We start from the raw sequence: 16,233 nt of genomic DNA on the forward strand, positions 1-16,233 counted from the left end.
AGCCCCATGGGGGTGATGGAGGTGGCATTGCTGAAATGCATGGGGCACCCTGCATGCACCCTGAGGTTTCGACAGACCTGAGATATCAGGAGCTTTGCCTGGAGGGCAGAGACACATTATACACTGAACCAAAGTGAACCCTGCCTCCCAAGTCATGAATGGCAAAAAACAACCCAGAAATGGGAAACAGCTGAGGGAAGGAAGCTTCTTTCCCCCAAGAAGGACACTGGTGATTGTTTAAAGAAATTCTGATACGGAGTTAACATTATCTGGGTCTGGTTTTGGGGACTGGCTTACACAAAAGCATAAATCAGAAGCAGTTCCAACCTAAGCAGTGCAAGTCTGTGACTGAAAATAGCACTGGGACCTAAAACTGAATATACAGGAGCGTGGAGAATTAGATTGTGCCTGGGTTCCCATACTTTATACCACCGTGATCCTCATCTTTACCTTAGCAAAGTGAGGCCAAGCAATCTGAGAACAAAAACATGCCCTGCACAACAACAGAGCGCCTTCACATTTCCCGGCATCCAGTACAATGATTGAGTCGGATTTGGTAATCCATCCAATTCAAGGTTGATTTAATGGCCTCACCATGGCAAAGGGGGACACAGCAGGGGAGAATGATTAACTTAACCTACCTGCCTTGTTTGTTTGATGCCGCCTCACTCCAGTGCGAGTCAATAAAACTTTGTGCACTGACACACACAACTTCCAGCACCCGCCAGCTGGGCCAAAATGAGGATTAGCAAAGCCGCCTTTCTCTTTCTTTTCTTGCTCAGCTCAGGTAAGAGTCCTTTGCCTTCCCCTTGCCTAGGTGAGGTGGGGGCCGAATGCTCGCAAGCTCCGTTTGGTGAAGGTAGGTCCTTAAATCTCTGCGTCACCACTTAACCTGGACAACGATGAATCCGGGGCTTGCTGGGCAGCGAGAGCTGCTGTTGAACAGAGCGAGAGCTGTGGTTGCTCCAGTGTTGTGTTTGTTAGAGACACCAGAAGAGCCTTGGTACCTGCGTGGGGAACAAATGGCTCCCTGCAAATATGCCCCATGTCCAGAAATGGAGGGGCACCGTAGGAAAGCAGCCCCAAAGCCTGCTACAAAACCCATAGCAGTCATGAGATGGCTATCTCTGGTTTCAGCAGGCTTTGTATCAAATGCTAAAGCTGTTCTTACTGCCAAGCATTGCTAAGTACAGTAATCCTGATTTTCATCGTTTATGATAGGAGTTTTAAAGTTTTAAAATGAAATATTTAAAACAAAATTAAACACTAAAAGGCTTCTTTATACTCCAGCAATTTCACATTTTCTATCATCAAACACAAGAAAATGTTCTCCCTTGTTTTCCTGGGGGCAGTAGGTAAAAATTTAATCTTCGGTAACATAGATCAGCTTTTCCAGGAATATGTCTAAAAATTCTTTTTTACAACTCCAAATGAAGATAGGTGTTCCAATAATGGTAATGTATGAATTTCAAGCTCATCTACAAATTCTATAAATAAATATTCCACGTTATATAAATTTCAATCATATTTCAATCAGATATCATATTCTCAGGTGCTTCATCATAGCATATCATTGTATGACCGTTAAATAACTTTTTAAAAGTACTGTTAAAAACAGGTCAGTACACTTTGTGTGATGTTCTAGTAGCTCAGGCGTTTAATAACAGGGATGTATCATTATATGATTGTGCTGGGTTATAAAAGACAGATGATAAAGTTATCTTTATTTGCTCATTGTTATCAGCTCTGACTCACTTTCTCCAAAGTGGTGGCCCGCAAAACTGCCTTAAAACTGTTTTTTATGTCTTCTGGATTAGTACTGGTCAAGTCTGGAAAGATATACATGTAAAAGGAGAAATTGGTTTGCTCACATATATTTGAATATTCTGTTTATTTATCGTGTGTCATGTGTGGGTATACAAAGACTTGCATTTTTACATCTATTGTATTCTTTTTTAAGTCTACACTTTTCAGTGTTTTTCAGGCAACTAACATCACATTTTCTTTTCTGTTATCTGAGCCTCTGCAAATCTGTGCTGCCTTTTAGTTTATGCATGTCATCCAAAATCGCATGTGTTCATTCTTAAACCAACTGAAATAAATCTTTTTTTATGGTCACTGAAAAGGAATGGTATCCAAAGTAGAGCTCTTTGGACAAACATATAGTTTTAATATGAGCCAATAAAGTTTGGAAAGTAATATTTTCCTATGCTGGTCCCCTGCAATTCTGGAACAGTTGCCTCAGTTGGCTTAGGAAAAAGGTCAGGAGAGGAAACACGTGTTTGCTGAGTCCATCAGGAGAAATTGGTAGGCTCTTGGTGCTCCACATACTCCTACTGTAACAGTAGGATTAGATATGGGAGGCCTCAATGTCAGTGATTTCTTAAAACAGGCAGATTTTATAGCAATGAGCCAACTCTGCAAATAGTCAGATTTGCCCTCAGGCAAAGATTGCCCTCAGGGAATTAAACCTCTAACTTTCATTAGTGGCCCAAATACCATTTATTTTATATGAATATGTGTCATGTGGAGGTAGGTGATGACCTATATGTCATGGGAGTTGATTACACCAGAGTGATGGTGCAGTGAATTGAGCCTAATATGGGTGTTTACATAAAAGAATGATTCACCATGTTACCTGTGAGAATGCCGTACAAGATTATGAATTTCCTGTGTTTGTCAATAATAATCTAGCTTGAAAAGTGAAAGAATTAAACCATATCACTTCTGTAACTTTGTATCTGATGCTGGATAGAGAAATAAACTTTTGTAGAAATTAGGAACAGAAACAGAATCTTTGTAGATGTAAAAGGAAAAAATCAATTAGATTGCAAACTCCATTGTGAGTAACAACATTTTGGAGCTGAGTGTTACATGTATTAGCAGGTACATCATATATGTCTTATACACATGTAGCTTTCAGATATAAAAATACTAATTGATTTACTAATTTAAAATCTTGGGTTAATTTGTTGCAGCAGAGACGCAGCCTGGCAGATTCATTAGTAAGTCTGCTCAATCCATTACAACAAAAATAATGGTGGCCATTGTAAAAGATGTCTTATGTAAAAGTCATCTTATGACTGATGTTTCTTGCTGCAGGGCAAGACATCATAGGACAAACAATTATTCAGTGACCAGTAAAACTGTAGTGACTGCACCATCCACATGGGAGGTCATAATCTCACATCCTCACAAATTCATGCTTCTCCAAAACTTCAATATTGATATCACTTCTCTTCATCTTTCTCTGACCGGTGTTTTGTTGGCATCATTTAGTCCCTCTCTCTGGTCCCTCTCACTCTTGTTTTACATTCCTTGTTCTCAGCTTCAAATCCATACCTAACTCCATTCAGAGCTGCTTCTCTACATCTCTCTTCTGCTGTTTTTTCCTATGATGTGTTCCGGTCATACAGCTGTGATTTTGTCAGGAGACAGAAATTTCCTCAGAGTTTATCATGTTTTACCCAGAATTACACAAAATAAATGGTGCCTTCACCTGTCAATGCTGCAAGAAAAATGGGACTCAAAGTCACAGATTTTCTTAACTGCAGCGTCCTCATTTTTAATGTCTGATTCCTTTCCTTCCCCTGTAGTGAAAGGAGATATACTGGACGACTATTTAAGAACAGATGGTGTTTGGATACTTACTCGAAACAAACAGTTTTACAAGGCAAATAATGAAAAGGAATGTGCAGAGAAATGTGAAGCTGAAAGAAATTTTATTTGCAGGTAATGTCTGTTGAATCTTAAAACTGTGTCATTGTGGGTGTCAATCGATGTTTTCCTGCTGTTGCTCAGAACCAACATCCCCATGCTGCTGCAGCTCTGCCTACAGCAGTGTCACCTGCGCCTTTAGCTTGTGGCTTATCCCCACTCATAAATCACTACAAGGTCAAGTAAAGAGTGGATTTACAATGTATTACTCACTCTATAGTAAATGCTCAAGTTCCTGCTCTTACACAAAATTACGTGAAGAGCTGCTTACACCCCTGCAGCTGGATGCTGCCTTGTTTCACAAAAGAAGTGTGAGATGTTTCTAATTCTTTGTAGGGAAAGGTGCTAACCTGAGCAACTAGGATGCTGTTGATAAGGTTTTGCCAATGCAGTAACTGGCTTCCCACACAGTAACTTACTCACGTAGTCATACAGCCTGACAAATTCACACACTTCAGAGCAGCAGAAAAAGTCAGTGTCTTATTCAGTGTCTCAAATACCGAGTGCAGTATCTGAAAGATATAAATGGATACAAGACAGTGCTAGTAAATTAATAATTTATAGAAAAATAATTGCAGGTTGAATAATTTGAATTGAATTAAAAAGATTGCTTGCTATGTCAATATTGCTTCCTTCTCAATTTCCACAGGGCCTTCTTATTCACCAGGAAAATCCTACAGTGTTTGACACTGGCTGAAAATGCCAAAATGACAGTGATGTTCAACAGCACGGATGCAATTCTTTATGAGAAGAAAAGTATGTATATAGTAAGATGGTGCACATGTACACATTAAGCCTGTTTTAATTGCACCCTTGCATTCTCTGCTGCAGTGCAGGAGCAAACCACTGCAGGTGGTGACAGTTTGAGTGAGGTGGGCCTGCACCCGTTACGAACTGGGCTGACACTGCCAGAGAATTTCACGTGTAGCATCAAGGCTCCTTGTATTTGAACTTATACTTCACTCCTTTAGTCATGTGTTATTGGGACCATGCAGAATAAACATACTCCAAATCAAAAATCATGCATTTTTCTGCCCTTTAAATATTTGCAGTCCTCTGCTTCATGGAGATAGTGTAGTCTTTGGTCATACAAATTTTCAAGACTACAAGATTATCTACTTCTATGTACCCACTTACGTAATTTCTGTGTAATAATTCAGTCAAGAATTATTTGACTGAAATATTGTATTGACTTATAATTGTGGTGGGTTTTTTTTTTTAAATTATAATCAAATGTTCATGTTTTGTAAGCTGTTTGTTTTGTTTATGCTTAATTCTTGTTGTATGCCAGGCTCAGATAAGTGGCTTGGTTTAAGATTATTTCTGGATTTAATTAATTAATTATTGCTTTTCTAAGTTTTGAATACATAGTTTCCAGCTATATAGCTGGAAAAATAAATACTTTTTAACTAGACTATCTCTATAAGTTTTATGGGAACATAGATAATACAGTCACAAACACTAACTTCAATGAGTCTTCTGGAAAAAAGAAAGCTCCTATTACTGAGATATAAAACGAATAGTGAGCATTTCTTGTAAGAACACTTCAGTTTGTTTGAAAAGACAATTATTTTCAGTGTCTTTACAACTCTGAAGCATTTGAAAGATACACAGAAAACTGAAACTGCATGAGCGATCATGGTGCAGAACCCCTTTGCCACATCAAAGTTTTAAAGAGAAAGCAGTTCATATCCAAATTCCCAGCAAGCATAAACTGATACAATTCTGATGAATTCATTAACTTCTGCTGGAGATCTGGCCCAAACATAACAAAAAGCTAGATTATTAATATTTAAACAGCTGTATTTTAATTCTTCTGCTACTAGACTGGATAATGGGTTGCCAGGTTCATGGCACCGAGTGCAACTCGGTTTGTAACAGCTGTCTTCAGTAAGTACTATCTTAACTTCTAGCTGATTATCAGCTTTTTTGCTGATAATCAGCATAACATTTTGTTCTTATGATGCCATATGTGGTTCTTGGTGTCTTCTTTCTATGCTAATGACAAGTGGATTTTTTCACCAGTTTTCCTGAACTTTCCAACTCTGACCATTCTATGATTCTATAACTTGCAGTTTATGTTTAGCTCGGACGGATTACTAAAGCTTTAAAAGCTAGAATTTGAAGTGTACTGCATGATTCTTGAATGTTATTATGGACAGATTCCTTCCGGTTTTACAAGGCAAAACCACTGTTACAGTTGTTTTGATCAAAAGACTTCAGCTCTATAGTCATGTCCCCCCCGCCCCAGTAGCAGAAGTCACAAGACTAAAGCCTATAGAGAGCTCTTCTCCACTTTATTTTTCACATGTTCCTCATAGACCACTGATGTGTGAGTCACCAATACTGAAGAACATTGGAGCAGGTTCAGCCAAATAATTCTGGCATAAGTGAAATATCTGTAGAAATCAGCATTTTAAATGTGATTTTTTTTAATGAAGTCAAAATTGAGCGGAGTTTTCCTCTGAGCTTAGAACAAGATAAAGGAAGAATATATGCACTGTAAATTCCTCTGCATATGTTGAAAGCACATAAACACATGCACAAGTCATTAATTATTAAATTGAAATTAGCCCTTCCAAATGAATAAATAATTCTCATTGACCCTAATTATATGCTGTCACAGAGGGCCAGGCAGTAACTCAGACTTAAACTGGTACAAATCAAGACAATATCCCTAACTTCATGAGGGCTCCTTTACATTACTTGCTGTTGTCCAAGCTGTTACAAACTTCTGAAACATCTGAAAACACACATCTGATCCTCATGTCAGCAGGAAAAGTCTTGATTTTATACCCAGGAGCTTTGGCCTCTCAGGAAAAGGAGGGAGCACTGCTTGGCTTCTCTTCTTTCTTGTCCTCCTCCTCCAAAGCTGTTCCCTGGAAGACAGACCTGATGCCTCCAGACTCAGTGTTCATCTTGGTAACCTTCCTGAACACATGTAATCCAGAAATTTAGTCAGAGCCTTCAGATTTGCTGCTTGTACACCCACTGGAGCCACCTTTTCCTGCAGGAAAAAGCTTAGCTTTGCACCCACTCGTGCTTTAGGATGGATTTGTCTTGTTTACTTTTTAGCCTTAACTGAAACTGTAGGGTGAGATATGGGTCTGCTCCCCTCTCTCCTTGTCCTCTTTGTTACAGAGCTTTTTTTTCTTTGCCATGACCAGGACTGAAGGAAATGTCACCACATGAGTCCACTGCAGAGGAGACACTGTGTGTGGTCACTGAAAGCTGCAGTCAGGCACTGCCACAGCTTGGACAATAGGTCATGGATACCAAATCCCTTCCTGTGGAATCTATTTTCTCTTTCCCTATTTTATCCTTGTGCTAATGATGGTGGTTCTTTGAAATGACCCAACCCATATACCTGAGCCTTAAGGCCGCTAGATACTAGCAGGGGAAAAAACATCTGCCTCACAGACACTTCATTTTCATCTAATGAGTCATCAGGCATCATTTGCTCATCATCCAGCATTCTTATGATCTGCAGCAATTTGGGGACTTCCTGTCTCATCTTTGTCTCCTGCCGCGTTCTGCACTCCAGGAGACCCACCTTTGACACCTGGGACACATGCTGCCTCCCTTGGCTATGCCATTCAGCTCTTCTTCTGACGCTATGCAACATACTACCTCTGCCGCCTTAGACATATGTTTTCATGAGGGTCTGCTTCAGCAGAAAGTGCTTTCAGCCCTAGCAGTCAGGGAATTGGTTCCTTTTTTTTTTTTTCAGGGGACAGTTTTACGGTGCCTGTTTTTTCGAACAGAGGATGTAGAGTCATTTTCCTTCTGTTTTTCACTAGTAGGAATACAGGACTAGCGTATTACTTCTGAAACGCACAGCTACCACTGCCAACATCTTTGTGAAGTCTCTGGATCATCCAAATGGCAACATTTTGTATCTGCAATGGCCCCAGTTCACCTCAAACTGGAGATATTTCTCAAAAGGCTGTTAAAGTGTATGGTAAAAGTGAGACTCACCTTCCTAGAGGTACTCTTATTATCACAGCCAGTGTCACCCAGCCTGAACTTGAATTTGCAAATAAAGACATTTCGTTTCCTTAAGCGTCAGAAAAGTTTTCTGTCCCCACCGTGACTCCTCAGCACCAGGAAATAGCTGCTGTAAAACTTCTTTCTGCTGAGATATGATGGAATCTGTTCTGCTTGGAAAAAGCAATCTCCAGAACATTTTGTGACTCTGCCACTCCCTTAGGTTCATGGTGACTGTACAATCTCACCTATGCCTCGCTCAGACCTTGGAGTTCATAACAGCTACTCTGGCATCAGTCTTTGTCAGAGCTTATTTTACTTGGGATTGGGTTCAAAATACCTGTACAAAACATCTCCTTTAAAACCAAAAGGTTCATCCCTCTGTGCGTATAAGAGTTCGTCTGGCTATGCTGTGCCACCCAGTGTCATGCACTCACATTTTACCCCACCACAGACACTTTGGGATCTGTATGCAGACCATACGCTAGATTGCCCATAGTTACAAAGGCAATTCCATGAGCATATGTCTGGCATTTACAGTTTTATCTTCCTTATGCTAATGGCAAACCCCTGTACGAGGAATCCTCTTTCATTTACAACCTCCTTGTCAATAATCGGAATAATCCACAAGGCCCAGATACACAGCTTTTGTGGGCTATGCTCACTACCTTATGTTAAGCCAGATTTCTTCTCACGCACACCTCCAAGGGTGCCTTTTCCTTTGTTTTCCCTAGCAGTTTCCTTTGTTTTCCCTAGCAGTTTCCTTTGGTTTCCCTAGCAGTTTCCCTAGTCAAACCTTAATTTTGTCTTGACATATAGTTTGGCTTTTGATCCCATCCCCCTTTTGAGGAACACAGACTATCAGGGGTTATAGGCCAGCATAGCAAACTCCTGTACAGGACAGAAAAGTAAAAGAGACTTTGGGGGTCAAACAGGAAGAAGCCGTGTTACTAAAAATGCAGTTTAAAAGGGATCAAATACCAAGGCCTAAATCCATGGCAGTCTTCATGTGCCATTTGAACTGGGAAGTTACTTGCTTGTCTTCATTCCTGACCCAGCTATACAGAGCCTCCCACCCCATCTCCCCAGGTGTCAGATGTGTCCAGCTTTTTTATTTAGACAGGCTAAAATCATTTATGAGGAACCTGGCAACATCAGGAAGTCCACAGGCAAGGCTATTGACCAGAGCTGGTCGTGCTGGGACCTGCTACTGGAGTATCAGTGTTGAAGGAGCAGTGAAAAGACTTTTGGGCACTCCAGTAGTACCCTGACAACCAGGCAGCAGCTCCCTTTTGGTAAGACAGGCAGCACAGTCATTTGTTGTGCAGGCCACACACTGTGACGGCAGTAACTATTGCAAGGTGTCCAAACAAGGGCTCAGCTTTTCCTATCAAATTGGTCACCTGTTCTTGCTTTAACATTTCCATTTTATATTTTGGGGTTTAGGGAGATCCTTCTCGTGCAAGAAAATTGCAAGAAGGGGAAAACAGGGTAAATCCCCCCAATAACTGGAGATTTTACAGTGTCTGTTGCCAAAAAAAAGGCATCATCAACATGCTTTGCACTCTCTCTGCCTTGGAATCCCACTAGAAAGTACCTGGGAGTCTGAGACTTAGAGGAATCAAAGGCCTGGGGGCCCCTTATGTGACAAATGTATTTTGATAACTAAAACCTTTTCTGGCTTGAAGGGACAGTTCTGTGACACCCACACTGCAAATGTGCTTAAGAACAATGCATTTCAAAGAATCTCTAGCTGCTGGGGAAAGACCTTCCCTTTCATCCTAGTAGTGTAATAGTATAAGCACACATTTTGTACATGTCAAAATCAATTGTGACTTGTTATATCTGTTTTATTAACTACATTTTATTAGCTTTATAAAAATGCTTCAGGAATTTTCTTCTGTAGTTACCTAGCAGTTGGTAACTAATTTGTTTTAGGATACCTTATGGAATCACATCTGTGTTTTCATGCACAAGAGGTTCAAAACATGGGTAAAACATGGTTCATCATGAACTGATGATCTTCGGAGTTATACCTGCAGATTCTCAGTTTCAAGAGATGCAATGTTGTAACACCACTGAATTAACAAAGCCAATTCCATTTCAGTTTACCTTCTACAATGTAAAAGAGGGATTGGGAAGGACTACAGAGGAATGGAAGCCAAGACTCGGAGGGGTATTCCATGCCAGAAGTGGGCAGAAAAAACACCCCACAACCCAAAGTATGGCCTTATTTATACTTATCTTCATGTTGTTCTGAATCTCTCACAAGCTTCCCTAACTTCATGTGTATAAACAACTTTATAGTGCACGTTATCAAAGCCAGGTGATTTTTTAAGACAACCTTATCTTCATCTGCCTTTTTAATTTTGACTCTACTGGCAGAGAACTGCGATGGTCTGGGTAAGGAAAGGGTGCGTTGTCAGATAGAGAAGTTGTGTCTAAATGCTGAGCCTCTTAAGAAGAAGAAATGCTCCTTCTATCAACACATGGTGAACATTTTGCTCTTGGTGACAGTGGGACTATATTTTCTGCCTTCTGTATGAGGAGTGAAAAAAAAAAAAGCAATGATGTCTGTCCAGCTCTATGACCCCCTGCCTGCCATCCAGACAGCCAAGAAGAAACGTCCAGCAAAGTATCCAAGTGCCCAAGGCAGAGTTTTCTCAGGGCTGGCTCACTGAAGCAAGTGTGGAAGCAGAGGGCCTATTTTCTCTGATCTACGTTGGACTTTTATCTGTTAAAAAAATTATTTTTTGTTGTTATTCTAAGGAAACTTGCATGCTCTTGTTTAAATTTTTTGTTTAAAAGCCATTTAGCCTTCTCTGAGAGGATTGCTATAGGAAGAAGCCTAGGGTCACTTGCTTCAAAATCTCGCTAAATTAAGATCCAATTGTGTTTGGTGAATAGTCTCTAGAAATATTTCACTTGTGAAGTAGCTGCATTAAGAAAAATAAGATCAGCTGGATGCAAGTATTAAAGACAATTAGTTGTCCTTTGAGACTGTCATAGTCCTTACAGGCTCACTCATCGCTGGCAATTGGGACCTAGGGAGAAAGATACTAATAATGGTAGTTACGGGATGTTTTTTTCAGATTTCATTTATGGGTTACAATGGGGAATCTGTTTCTCTCATATTTACTCTGAATTAATAGAACCCACAGCTAGCTGAGCAAGTTGGACATTTCCATTCTGCTCCACTAAATTACTGGAATTAAAATAGAATTTTAATACTTTTGCAGTTATACACCTGAAAAACACCCGAATGCAGGGTTGGATGAAAACTACTGCAGAAATCCTGATGAGGATGAAAGTGGACCCTGGTGTTACACAACAGATCCTGCTACCAGATTTGATTACTGTAACATCCCAGAGTGTGAGGGCCAGGTCACGCACACTGGAGAAGGTATATTTTTTTTCAGAGAAGGAGTGTTCTGGTAGGTAATATTATTCCTGCTATTTGTTCTTGCTTTATTATTGCAGATTGGTTTCAAATGTGAATTTAGTTCAAGATGGAACTTAAGAAGTTCTGAACACAAAGGTTATTTTCCTAATTGGCTCCAGTTATCAAATTTTGTAAATATGGAGGAACTGAAATTTTTATACCATTTGCCGATATTGTCCTGTTCTTACTCCTAGCAATTTATTTAATTTTAACAAGAGTAAAGATTTACCCAACTGCTACGTAACATACAAAACTCACATTGCTATCAGTACATACAGATATGTGACAAAGTCCTCCCTCCAAATTACACGTATCCCTAAATCTTTATTTGGCTAGGCTGTAATGCATGGTCTTCTGGATTCCTTTTATCATTAGCTGGAGCAAAACCCTCTCTTACTTTCTCTGTATTCTTCCATGAATAGATCAGGATCAGAATTCATGGGCTGCTGCAAACCTTGCTCTGTTTTCATTCTGGCTAGGCCCTACAACGGAGTGCATGCAGTGTAATGGTGAAGACTACCATGGAGAAGTGTCCAGAACAGAGTCTGGGCTTGAGTGCCAGCGCTGGGATGCCCAAGAACCTCATATGCATGGATTTACCCTGAAACAGTGAGTCACGCTTAGCACTGAATTCATTCCCACAGTGTCTGGGAGATCCTGCCTGCAGACAGCCTAATTGCTACAGCCAGCCATAGCTGTAGCTTCTCTTTCATTTTCAATGTGCAGCTTTCCAGAGAAGGATCTGAAGATGAATTACTGCCGTAATCCTGATGGTGAACTTCGACCCTGGTGTTTCACTACCAGCCCTACTAAACGCTGGGAATATTGCAACATTCCTCGTTGCAGTGAGTCTGATTTCTTGAGATCGCACCATAGGGTAGCTCTTCTCATTAAAAAGATGCAGGGAGGGGAAAGACAAGAAATCGCAGTTCTGAGTATCCTGAGGCAGTCCTTGTGAACCAGGGAAAGTGCAGATTAATGAGAAGAATCACTCACTACATTTCTGTTACGTAAAATGATGTAAGGTCAGTGAGGATGCAGGTGTCACAAAGTGCAATAGTGCCAGAGATGTTATGGAAACCCTAATTTGTCTTCAATCACCTTACTTTTCAATTTACCAGAGAGGCAGGGCAGTCTGATTAAATCAGATGGTAGTTTTCAGCTGACCTGCTAACTCATGGAAAACACCTAAACCGCTGTGTGGCCATGCTGTGATTATTTCACCTGGGTCTGGCCAGCACAGCCAGCACTGCCTTTTTCTTAGCAAGGGATGAATCCTGAGAAACAAGTTCAGGCCTCTGGAGAAAAACGTGACTTATCAGTGAGATAGCTTAACCAATGGAGCTGAGCACACTAAATCTGGACATTTCCAAAGCACTGAGTAACGAAATTAGCATTGCCATTTGTAGAACTGGACTGCACTTGGAGAAAAACTTTTGTGTTTTTATCTCTAGAGCTTGCTTTCTTATTCATCTTCGCTTTCCAGTGCTCTAAGCAGCAGCATGTGTTTGCTAGATGTAGTTCACCTCAGCATGCTCAATTACAGATAGAAGAATGACAGTTTACAGACTTCTGTATGATAAAGTAAATTGTGACAGTTGCCATAGCATCTCCATTTTGTGCTTTAAACTTAAAGTTTAAGGAACAGACCAACCTTTTAGAGTCATGCTTGTCTCCTCTGGAAATTCCATATACAAAGTATCTATAATAGGCATGCACTGTAGATTCATTTTCTCTGTGCCCTCTGCAGTTTCTGTGCCTCTGATCGTTACTCTTACTTTTTTTATTGTTCCCCACATGCCAGACCAATTCACTTTCTTTCACTCTTCCTTCTGCCTCACTTTCCCAATTCACTGACTCCAGAGGCTCAGCTCTGCAGGCTGTTTTGCTTTCTCTCACAATTTCTTTTTAGCCCTCATCTTCACCCTTTCTGCCCTTCCATCCTACCCATGTGTATTCTACTAATGTCCTCCGTTCATCCCACTTGTTTTTACAAGACTGTACAGGACTACTTACTGCTTTTCCAGCTCTGCTCTCAGGGGACTGCAGGCACAAAGCCTGAGCTCGACCCAGCGAAACTATTTACTGACTGCTGTAAAAGGGCAGACCCAGGACATCTGTCTGGCAGCCTGACTGCTTGTGAAAATGCACACTCTGTTTTTTGCCATGGCTTTCAACAAATGCCACCTCTGCTGAAAGGAAAAAAATGCACGTTCAACATTACAGAAAACAGAGGGGGGTTTAATATATTTTAAAGAACTGTCTATCTGTGGTTTTTCTTTTATTTTCTTTTTCTTTTCTTTGTTTTTTGTCGTTTTTTTTTTTTTTTTTAATCCTGTTGCAGCTACACACCAAGCAGTCTCTGCCCGGGGCTCCCAGTGTCTTTCAGGGAAAGGAGAAGGCTATCGAGGCAGGATAGCCATCACCGAATCAGGAAATGCCTGCCAACACTGGAACACACAGTTTCCTCACAAGCATGGCTGGAGACCTGACAGATATCCCTGCAAGTATGCTGAGCCTTGTCATTTTAACAAATGACAAAGAACATGGTTATTGCTTATACATCCAGATACAGAGGCAAGAGTAGCACAGGTTTTCTCCAGCTATGTTTTCCCGCCTTTTGTCAACTCTCATTACTTCTGTTCAGAACTTGCTCTTAATTTGTTTCAGCATTCCTTTCTTTACCAACTCCTTTATTCTCAGGTACTTGTCTCATCTGTCTCCTCCATATCCCACTGCAGAGTTATAAGTATTTACTACTTTTATGTTAAAAATCCCCTGGCTCTATTTTGGCACACTTTCAATGCATTACTATTCTGAAGAGCGGTGCTCCAAGGTCCAAGTGCTCCAATACATCCTCATGCTCCGAGGTCAGAGGATCTGTATTAGTGGAATATTATCAATGGTCAAGGGTAGCTGGGACTGACCAGGCTTTTATCTCTGTATTTTGATCTTCTGGATTGTGAAATGGATCCCGCAAGTTTTGCTGGACATGTGAAACCCTGTCCATCATCACAAGGCAGAGAGCAGCGTGCACTGGTGCTCATATGCACACAATTCCAGGATCAGTCTGTGACACTCAGCCTTGCCTGTTTCTTACCCTAATGGTCAGGTACACCAATGGCTTGTGTTTTGAAGTCAGCTTTTAATGGCCTTTTGAAGGCTGTTGATTAGTCCCAAAATGGTGTTACATGAGGTAATGAATCTCAAAAAAGATTAAATGTAAACACTGAGTTGAGTTCTGCATGCAGTAGTTCTTAATAGTCTCGCATACAACTCTTCTTGATTTCTCCGACTAGTTTAAAGCTGGTGTTTCTGTTTCAGGGGCTTGGAGGAAAACTACTGTAGAAACCCTGATGGAGAGAAGAGGCCTTGGTGCTACACCATCAACAGCAGTGTTCGGTGGGAATATTGTGCAATTCCCCACTGTGATGGGACAGAACTAGAGATTGCTGGTATGAGTAGTGGAGAGTACTTAAGATAAGGACTTTAAAACAGTGAGAGACTTATTGTTTCTCATTGTAAAGATGTTAAATCTTTTTTTGGTCACTTTGTCACTGTTGTTAATGCATTTTTTCAGCATGACATGTTAAAAAAACCTGCCAAATATCGGACTTTCAGTGGTTAAGGAAGTGCAGTGGAGGATGTAAATCACCAGCTGACCTAAACAGAAGAATCACAGGATTAAAGAGGCTACAGAGGGACCTGGACAGGCTGGATTGATGGGCCAAGGCCAGCTGTATGAGGTTTAATAAGGCCAAGTGCCGGGTCCTGCGTTTTGGTCACAACAATCCCAAGCAATGCTACAGGCTTGGGGAAGAGTGGCTGGAAAGCTGCCCAGCAGAAAAGGACCTGGGAGTGCTGGTGGACAAGCAGCTTAACATGAGCCAGCAGTGTGCCCAGGTGGCCAAGAAGGCCAACAGCATTCTGGCTTGTATCAGGAATAGCGTGGCCAGCAGGAGCAGGGAAGTGATGGTGCCTCTGTACTCGGCACTGGTGAGGCCTCACCTCGAGTACTGTGTTCAGTTCTGGGCCCCCCTGTACAAGAGGGACATTGAAGTGCTGGAGCGTGTCCAGAGGAGAGCTACCAGGCTGGTGAGGGGTCTGGAGACCAGGTCATATGAGGAGAGGCTGAGGGAGCTGGGCATGTTTAGCTTGGAGGAGAGGAGGCTGAGGGGAGACCTCATTGCCCTCTACAGCTACCTGAAAGGAGGTTGTAGAGAGGTGGGTGTTGGCCTCTTCTCCCAGGTGAATAATGATGGGACCAGAGGAAATGGTCTGAAGTTGCAGCAGGGGAGGTTTAGGTTAGATATTAGGAAGAATTACTTTACTGAAAGAGTGGTCAGGCACTGGAGCAGCCTGCCCAGGGAGGTGGTGGAGTCACCATCCCTAGAGGTATTTAAGAAACGTCTAGATGTGGCACTTCAGGGCATGCTCTAGTCGCAGAGATTGTAGGTTGTTTGTTTGTGGTGGTTTGTGGGTGGTTTTTTGGGGTTTTTTGTTTGTTTGTTTGTTAGGGGTTTTTTTGGATGTGTGTATGGTTGGACTCGGTGATCTCAAAGGTCCTTTCCAACCATGAAGATTCTATGATTCTATGATTTTTTTATATTCCTTTTTTTTTTTTCCCAAAGGTGGGAAAGGTCATTTTTAGCAAGTTAACTGAAAAATGAAAAACAGGTTTAAAGAGATGAAGAAGTGCTAAATGAAAGGAAGTCCCATTTTTGGAAAGTAGCCACAAAACTGGACAGGATCTTCCAGAGTAATAAAAATCTCACCTGAAACATTCATTCATTTAAGCACAAAAATTAACAAGAAAGTCTTAGTGCAATCAAAAAGGATAATAGAGAAGTTAAAGTTTAACATAATGTCCATTTTAGAAATATATCAGGGGCAAAATCACTAGCATCTAATATTTGAGGATTTTTCATGTGTGCTTTCTGATCTTTATTTCAAACATGTTCACATATACCAAAACGTATCCACCCGTGAACCCTCCACTGAACTCCATCTGATACATGAGGGTAATCTGGGAAAGTTTTCTAAATATCTTTGGAAATGCCCTTCTGCTTTTCATGCTGGCTGTGATG

General features: G+C 41.1%; 1 protein-coding gene across 1 annotated transcript in view; it reads left to right on the forward strand.

Moving 5' to 3' along the window:
* The first annotated feature begins 729 nt into the window (after positions 1-729).
* Positions 730-16,233, forward strand: part of PLG (plasminogen) — a 63,324-nt gene continuing 47,820 nt past the window's right edge. Inside the window, exons 1-9 of the mRNA XM_054194858.1 lie at positions 730-859; positions 3,597-3,732; positions 4,367-4,473; positions 9,812-9,926; positions 10,944-11,107; positions 11,626-11,755; positions 11,873-11,991; positions 13,491-13,653; positions 14,471-14,601. Coding sequence (XP_054050833.1) covers positions 739-859; positions 3,597-3,732; positions 4,367-4,473; positions 9,812-9,926; positions 10,944-11,107; positions 11,626-11,755; positions 11,873-11,991; positions 13,491-13,653; positions 14,471-14,601 — 1,186 coding nt within the window. The 5' untranslated portion in view covers positions 730-738. The remainder of the gene's footprint in view (positions 860-3,596; positions 3,733-4,366; positions 4,474-9,811; positions 9,927-10,943; positions 11,108-11,625; positions 11,756-11,872; positions 11,992-13,490; positions 13,654-14,470; positions 14,602-16,233) is intronic.

This window comes from Rissa tridactyla, chromosome 3, assembly GCF_028500815.1.
Source record: "Rissa tridactyla isolate bRisTri1 chromosome 3, bRisTri1.patW.cur.20221130, whole genome shotgun sequence".
NCBI classification, from domain to species: Eukaryota; Metazoa; Chordata; class Aves; order Charadriiformes; family Laridae; genus Rissa; species Rissa tridactyla.